Raw genomic sequence first — 8,762 nt, 5'->3', positions numbered from 1 at the left:
ACAGACATCAATCTTTTTCCAGGATTGATTTTATTTTGTTGACTAATGACTTTTTTCCTAGGATTAAGAAGGTAAACATCTGTGCAAGAACTATTTCTGACCATAGCCCAGTTTGGTTAGAGATCAATAAGGACAATAGGGATAGGCGCTCGTGGCGCGTAAATGAGAATTTATTTAGAAATCAGAGAAATGTGGAAGAATGTAAACAGCAGATGAAGGATTTCTTTGAAATTAACATGAATAAGGATACCTCTATGGACATGGTTTGGGATGCTAGCAAGGCCTACATGAGAGGGGTGTTGATATATATGAATAATAAATGCAGACGTACTTTGGAAGTTAGAAGGAAAGAATTGGAGAATGAAATTAGGGAAAAAGAAAAGGCCCTAATCGAGAATCCATTGGATGTGAAGACTAAGGAGGTTATTAATCTATTAAGAGGACAATTTGATAAGTTGATGGCTGATCAAGTGGCAACCAATTTACGGTTTGCTAGGCATAATACTTTTTGCAATGCTAATAAGCCAGGTAGATGGCTAGCTTACAGACTAAGGAAAAAGCAAAGGGCTTCTAATATAGATAAAATTGAATATAGGGGAAAGGTTGTGCTTCAACAGGATCTTATTAAGGAAGCTTTTGTGGATTTTTATTTTAAATTATATGCTAAGGAGAAGATTAATGAAAAAGACATTGATGTATATTTGGAGAATGCTAGCATCCCGGTTCTTACGCAAGCACAAAAGGAGGAGATTAATCAATTGATAACAGAAGAAGAAATTCTTATAGCAATTAAGGAATTGAAGGTGGATAAAGCGCCAGGCACGGATGGTTTGACTGCGGCTTACTACAAAAATTTACAATTGGAGTTGATAAAGCCGTTAAAGGAACTGTTCCAGACAATTCAGAGAGGGGGAAAGGTGCCTCCGTCTTGGAGAACTGCTTTTATCTCTTTGATTCCGAAGGAAGATCAAGATGCTACTCAAGTAAAAAACTATAGACCGATATCACTTTTAAATACAGATTACAAGATATTTGCTAAGGTGTTAGCTAACAGATTGATGAGGGTTCTGCAACAGGTGATTCATGGGGATCAAACTGGGTTTATTAGTGGTAGGCAAATGAAAAATAATGTGAGGCATATAGTTGATGTGATAGAGTTTTTGGAAAGGAACAACCAGATCCCTGCGGCGCTAATTTTTCTAGATGCTGAAAAAGCTTTTGATCAATTGAATTGGCAATTTTTGATGAAAGTTTTAGATAAAATGAATTTTGGGGATAAATTTTTGCAACCAATTAGGGCATTATATCAAAAACAAACTGCCCGAATAATAGTTAACAATAGTTTGACTAAAGTATGTAATATTGAGAAGGGCACAAGGCAAGGGTGTCCGTTATCACCTTTATTATTTGTGTTAACATTGGAGATATTATTGGTAAAAATACGGAATTCGGAAAGAATTAAGGGTATACAAATTAGAGATCAGGATTATAGACTGAGAGCGTTCGCAGATGATCTGGTTGTTACGGTGACCCAGTCGGAAAACTCTGTTGTGGACCTGATGGAGATAATAATGCAATATGGGAAGGTTTCTGGATTTAAAGTTAATGCACAAAAAACTAAAATTCTGGCCAAAAATATGACAGTATCGCAAAAGGCCCTTTTAGAAGGATTAACTGGATTTGAGATTGCTAAAAGGGTCAAATATTTGGGGGTGTTTTTGTCACCCTCTAATACAAAGTTATATAAAAATAACTATGAAAAATTATGGGGAAAATTCAAAAAGAATTGGAGAGCTGGGGAAAACTGCAATTGTCTTTGCTGGGAAGAATTGCAGCAGTGAAAATGAATGTCCTGCCTAAATTTTTATTTTTATTTCAAATGATACCGGTCCTTAAAAAAGATTCTAATTTGGAAGAATGGCAACGGGGTATCAATAAATTTGTTTGGGCAGGGAAAAGGCCACGAGTTAAACTTAAGATTATGCAGGATACTCGTGAAAGAGGTGGTCTTAAAATGCCTAATCTTAAATTATATTATGAAGCTGCTGCGTTATCAGGAATAAGTGATTGGATTAATTTGACACAAGAGAGATTATTAAATCTTGAGGGTCATGACTTGTTATTTGGCTGGCATGCATATTTGTTGTATGATAAGAAGGTAGATAATGTGTTTAAAGTGCATATTTTAAGACAGGCATTGTTGAGAGTGTGGAAGAAGTATAGACATAAGCTAGATTACAAGATGCCGTTGTGGGCAATTCCAAAACACGCAATAGAAAACATAAATGTTGGCTTCAAACATGATGTGACTACGTATAAAGAGATTTTAAGCTTGGAAAGAAATGTCTGGTGTTTGAAGCCGTACAACCTCTTGCGAGATGAGAAGATTGTTCAAACTTGGTTTCAATATACTCAGTTACGGGCCAGGTGGAAAGAAGATCAGAAAATTGGTTTTGCAATGACTGATGAAAATTTGATAAAGCAAATTAGAAATCAGGGTCCAGCACATATCAAACGGATATATCTTGCATTGATAGAAATTGACTCAGAAACAGAACTTGTTAAAGATTGTATGATAAAATGGGCCCAGAATATTCAAGAAGTTATTACAATGGACACGTGGGAAAAGATTTGGGTGAGGAACGTAAAATTCACGCAAGCCCAAAACCTAAGAGAGAACTTTTATAAAATGTTTTATAGATGGCATTTAGATCCTAAAAAGCTTGCAAGTATGTATCCGAACTATCAGCCAAAATGCTGGCGGTGTGGTGGCGAAGATGCAACATATTTTCACATATGGTGGACCTGCAAAAAGGTTAAGGCTTTTTGGATAAAAATTTGGTGGAATATGCAGAAGATCTTCAAGCAAAGGATAAAGTTTTGTCCGCAATTGTTTTTGTTGGGTATAATTACAGATGCTACTGTTGTGGACACTAAGTTGATGTTGAATTTAATTACAGCAGCAAGACTTTTAATAGGTCAATATTGGAAGAAGGAGGAACTGCCGACTATAGAAGAATGGACTCTAAAGGTTTCTGACCTGGCGGAAATGGCAAAGATCTCGGCTTATTTGAAAGATCATTCGCAAGAACGTTATATTATGGAGTGGAAAAAATGGATTGATTATATCCAGAACAAATATGGGACTAAAAAGTTTCATTTAGCATTTGAATAAGTCTTCCTTTCTTTTTTCTTTTTTCTTTCTTTTTATATGTAATATTAATATTGCTTGTAGTTATTTTATATGAGCTAGAGAGTGATAGATTTAAGAATTTATTGTTGGTAGCATATGGATGTTTATGATTGTTCTTTGTTTTTATACCTTGTACTTAGCTCTGGGAAGTCGGGGGGGGGAGGGGGAAATGGGGGGGAGGGGCAGGGAGGGATAGGTAGGGGTGGGGGGAGGGGGGATTGTTAAAGATAAAATGTACTCTAAAACTTTTCAATAAAAAAAAGCAGTAACTATGAGAGGGACCTTGGAGTCCTAATGGACGATTACTTGACTGTGAGCCAGCAGTGTGCAGCAGCCGCCAAAAAAAGCTAATACAATCCTGGATTGTATAAACAGAGGCATAAGAATCAAGATCACACAAAGTATTAGTACCACTTTATAAAACTCTGGTGAGACCACACCTGGAATACTGCAACCAATTTTGGTCACCGTACTACAAAAAAGATGTCAAGATCTTCCAGAAAGTTCAAAGAAGAGCAACTAAAATGATCAAAGGCCTGGAGACTAAAACATAGGAAGAATGCCTGCAGGATTTGGGTTTGACTAGTAGTCTAAAGCCTAGGGACGCGGTGGCTCAGTAGGTTAGGACGCTGAGCTTGTCGATCAGAAGGTTGGCAGTTTGGCGGGTTGAATCCCGAGTGCCACGTAACAGAGTGAGCGCCTGTTACTCGTCCCAGCTTCTGCCAACCTAGCAGTTCGAAAGCACGTAAAAAATGCAAGTAGAAAAATAGGGACCACTACGGTGGGAAGGTAACAGCGTTCCGTGCGCCTTTGGCATCTAGTCATGCCGGCCACATGACCACGGAGACGTCCTTGGACAAGCGCTGGCTCTTCGGCTTTGAAACGGAGATGAGCACCAGCCCCTAGAGTCGGAAACGACTAGCACGCATGAGCGGGGGAACCTTTACCTTTTACCTAGTAGTCTAAAGAAAAGAAGAAACAGAGTGACATAATAGCAGTACCTCAGTATTTGAGGGGGTGCCACAAAGAAGAGGGGGGTCAACCTATTCTCCAAAGTACCAGAGGGCAGGAAAGAAAGCAAGAAACAATGGTTGGAAACTGACCAAAGAGAGAAGCAACATGGCATTAAGGAGAAACTTCCTAACAGTCAGGGCAATTAACCAGTGGAAAAGCTTGCCTTCAGAAATCATGGGCGTTCCATCACTGGATGTTTTTAAGAAGAGAATGGATAGCCACCTGTCTGAAATGGTATAGATTCTCCTGCTCGAGCAGAGGGCTAGACTAGAAGACCTCCAAGGTCCCTTTCAGCTCTATTTTCTATTCTATTCTATTCTATTCTATTCTATTCTATTCTATTCTATTCTATTCTATTCTTCTGTTCTAGTTCTAGTTCTATTCTAGCTTCTCGGAGGAGAAGCGAAACGTCTTCAAAAAAACACCCGAGAAAGTCCAGTTGCCTCGTGGAAAAAAAAGCACCTTTGGGACAACCGTGATCTGGATGACTGAGAAGCTCCACAAGCCGAATTTATTTGCAGACGGAGCCAATTTGCATTAAGCTGTTATAGCTACACGCACCTGAAGAGGCCGTGCGATGCCAAGCAGGCTACCAGTGCTAATTACACTCTCGCGCCCTCTTCTCAGTCCCTCCCTGAAGAACTCGCGCGTTGCCCGAACTGCACGTCTGAATCCTTACAACCCTACCAGACCCTTCCTCCGGAAATCTCCAAGAGGTCTCTGCAGCAAAAAACCAAGCAAGCCCGGAACGGGAAGCCAGAAGCAAAAAACCGAAAGTAACGTGGATCGAGCGCCCGACCCCTCCCACTACTTGCCAACCTTTACCGCGCTTTCCTGGTTGCTTTTTCTTGCCAAGTTCCGTTTTCGGGGAAGAGGCGCGATGGCCAGGAGCGTCCGCAGCTGCCTGGCGGAAGCCCTGGAGAACTTGGAAGACGTCGAGCTGGAGAGGTTCAAGGCGAACCTCAACGAGTACAGGGTCAACCCGGGCTTCCGAAACATCCCCCGGGGGTCGCTGCAGAAGGCGGGCGCGCTCAAACTCAGCGACCTGCTGGTCAGTTACTACTGCGAGGACTACGCCGTGGAGGTGGCGGCCGCGGTGCTGCTGGAGAGCAACTGCAGACCTCAAGCCGAGCAGCTCCTCAGGGACACCGGGAGAGGTAGCCGCAGGGGTTGGGCGCTTTCAACCGCGGAAAGAAGGAAGACCGGACCGGGGCTGACCCGGGGTTTTCTCTAACCTAGCATGCCCCAGATGGGTTGGGGCCGTAGTTCCCAGCCCCGTAGCTTCTTGGGGGAGTTGAGTGCGGCCGGAGAACCGTAAAGCTGTGGTGGGGAGGTTGAGCTGCTTCAACCTCAGTTGACCAGCCAATGGAATGGGAAGAAAAAAGAAAACACGTTTCCGTTTCCAGAGAAAAATTCTTTGCTAGGATTTTGCTTTCTCTTTCCAAACGTTGGGTAGGAAATAGGTCTAACCCCACCCCCCTGGCTCCCTTTCTCATATTTTATAAGTAAAATATATTTTACAATTTCTATGGGAACCAGAGCAAGTTTTATACATGTTTGCTTACCAGTTATTCAGTGCATGTGCCACCCAGCAAGCGCACACACACACACACACACACACAAATTAATATATATAAATATATATATATATATATATATATATATATATATAAATTAAAATGATCTTTTAGCAGTAAAAACTGTTTTAGTTTTTCTTATTTCATCCCAGTGTTCGCTTAGTTTGTTAATTTTAATATGCTTGGGATTCGCATTTTTAATCTTATCAAGAAATACACACACACACACACACACACACACACACACTTTCTAATATACTTTCATTGTTTAGAATTTATGGCTGTGCTGGTATTTTGTGTGTGTCTGTACTTGCACAGCCATAAAACCCAAGCAATGAAAGCATTGCTAACATTTCATATCTTTTACAAAAGATATGAGACATGAAAACACCATATATAATAAATATAATGCAATAAAGTGTAACCCAGTAACAGAAAATAACAGCAGTACTAAAAAGTTAGAAATATCAGGGCGCCACTAACTTATCACTGTATTAGGAGGCCTGGAAGAAAAATGTGTTTTTCCGATGCTGGAGAGGGGACAAAGACCGCTTTGGGTGTTTCTTAGCAGGGTGGGGGTGCCCAGTGGTTTGGAAATTGTTAGGCCTGCGATATTTTGATAGGATCAAACTGTTGTATTTGGTTAGGACAGAGGTAAGAGCAGAAATGAAGGTGGATTTTCTTTAGATGCAGTCATCTCAAGCCACGAAGGGTTTTATACTTTGTGTCTGAAAACAAATGCAGAGTGAATGAAGATGAACTGATGCGATGCACTCATTTCATCCAAATCTAGTCTCTGGTTCTGTTGCAGAAATTGTGCTAACTGGAGTTACAAGTCACCTTCAGGGACAGAACCAAGCTTAAATTTATCAGGACATCATTTATCATAGCAAGTTTATTCTTATCCAGGTAGAGCTGTAGCTGATGTCTCCATGCACCGTGGAGACACCTTAATCAGGTTGACCTGAACAGAGCTCCTGGCCAAGGGTCAGAGGACACAATATGAGCAGAGGAACGAAGTATATTTTGCTGTTCTCATCAGCACAGTAATAAAGACTCTTGTCTGTTTCTGGTCAATTTCACTCCTTGTTTTCCTCCAGCAGCATTGTAAGCATCACCTTCTGGAGGCCCTCCAAAAACCAGAGAGTACAGCAGAGTCTTCACATAAAGAGAATCTTCCTACATGCAGTCCAGTCTAATGCTGCCAGCACAGCTTCATTCTAGGTGGAGAATAAGAACTCAATCAAAATGTGTGCCAGAGCCTCAGGTACAATCCCAAACTGAAACCCAATAGGGTCCATCAAGATGATTATACTGTATAGCTCCAGCTTCCGTGGGAAGTTCACTTGCTACCATTTTTCCAGCTTCTCAAGCTGATCTATGCACACGCGGTCTCTCAGAGAATATCAGGCAAAGTTTTGTGCGTTGTCCATTTATTGGTGGTTTTGCACAGTAACCTTTTTTTTCTCTCCTTCCAGATGCCCGCAATGCTGCTCAGAAACCTGTGCCTCGGCTCAACACCCACTCAAGACAAACTGGTGAGTCCCATAACTTCTCCAACAGTAGGCAGGAATCCACTGTTTGGGTGACTGTTTGCTTAGTACAAATTTAAGCAAATTTCAGTTTCACAACAATATCTGATTTCTCTCTAAAACCCCAAAGAACGGTAGGGAGATTATATTAAAACCTTGGTAAAGGCAACGTATTTGCATATATTTATAAAACATGCAAAGAAAGATGGGCACCATTTTCTCTTCAGCAGGCAGTTTGGGAAATCCGTCTCTTCCCATTGTTGAATTAAAAGCCTGATGTGAAAGGTGCTGATTGTGTTGGTCATATTATTTTATAAAGACTCATTTCACCTGTTAGCTTTCACTTCGTACCTTGGATTTATTTTTTTCAAAGTTGTTTGTGTAGAACCGTGGTGAACCTATGGCATGCGTGCCACTGGTGACACGCAGAGCCCTCTCTGTGGGCACGCGCGAGATCACCCCAGTCCCAGGCCTTCAGCTGGGCTTTATAAAACCTTTTCGCTTTAGGCCTCTGCCGCCATTTGCACAAAAAAAAAGGTTCAATCAATCATTTCAACTTCTTGCGGGGAAAAAAAAGATCTCGCAAAGTTGGAATTGATTGATTGAACTTTTTAGTCCCATCCAGTCTGCCGTTACCACTGCAGCCACGCCCACCCAATGGGCCACGCCCACATGGCACACGACGATACATAAGTGGGTTTTGGGTTGCAGTTTGGGCACCCGGTCTCTAAAAGGTTCGCCACCACTGCTATAAAACAATACAAGCTTGACAATATTGAGTCTACTACAACCAAGATGTTTGTTGTTCCCCAAAGTAGTATTCATAGGACCCCACAATTAAATAAAAAATATTTTTGTTTGATAAATTAAATGGTTGTAACCTTGCAATTTATACAAGCCTTTGTATAATCTCCTCCGGAGACCGAGAAGACAGTTGGCTCCTAATGGAGCACACGTTTGTTTTTTTATCAAATATTCTGTGCCTTGAATTGTGAAAAAAAAAATTATTTTTTTTAAACAGAGGTTCAGGCTCCAGAAGTGCATTTTATTGAACGCCATCGGGAGGCCCTGATTCAGAGAACAACCACAGTGGAAGAAATTCTGGATCAGCTCTACGGAGTTCTCCTGAGTAATGAGCAATATCAAGGAATCATGATAAAGGGAACAGAGCAGGCTAAAATGAGGGCGCTCTTCAACCTGATGCCCGGCTGGGATCGCCATGGCAAAGATTTGCTCTATGAGGTTCTGAAGGAAAAAAGAAGATTTCTGATTGAAGACCTTGAAAGGCAGTGAGGCAACAGAAGTGAAACACCACCTCACGGCATAAAATATCCAGTTACACAAGTCATAGGCATCCCACAGAGGTGTATCTCTCTCTCTCTCTCTCTTTCTCTCTCTCTCTCTCTCTGTATGTATGTGTGTGTGTATATATATATATATATATAT

At 41.2% G+C, this 8,762-nt stretch overlaps 1 protein-coding gene across 1 annotated transcript; it reads left to right on the top strand.

Annotated features, from left to right (window-relative positions):
* Positions 1 to 5,087: 5,087 nt before the first annotated feature.
* Positions 5,088 to 8,713, top strand: LOC308677881 (apoptosis-associated speck-like protein containing a CARD; the record flags this gene model as incomplete). The annotated part of the gene is made up of 3 exons (XM_081344576.1): positions 5,088 to 5,364; positions 7,263 to 7,322; positions 8,338 to 8,713. The coding sequence occupies 3 exons, from the start codon at positions 5,088 to 5,090 to the stop codon at positions 8,607 to 8,609; spliced, it is 609 nt and encodes a 202-aa protein (XP_081200702.1). The 3' UTR covers positions 8,610 to 8,713.
* Positions 8,714 to 8,762: the final 49 nt, after the last annotated feature.

This window comes from Vipera berus (genome assembly GCF_964194415.1).
Source record: "Vipera berus genome assembly, chromosome: Z".
Lineage (NCBI taxonomy): Eukaryota > Metazoa > Chordata > Lepidosauria > Squamata > Viperidae > Vipera > Vipera berus.
The sequence above is the reverse complement of the archived record's forward strand: the minus strand, read 5'-3'. Positions and strand labels throughout refer to the sequence as shown.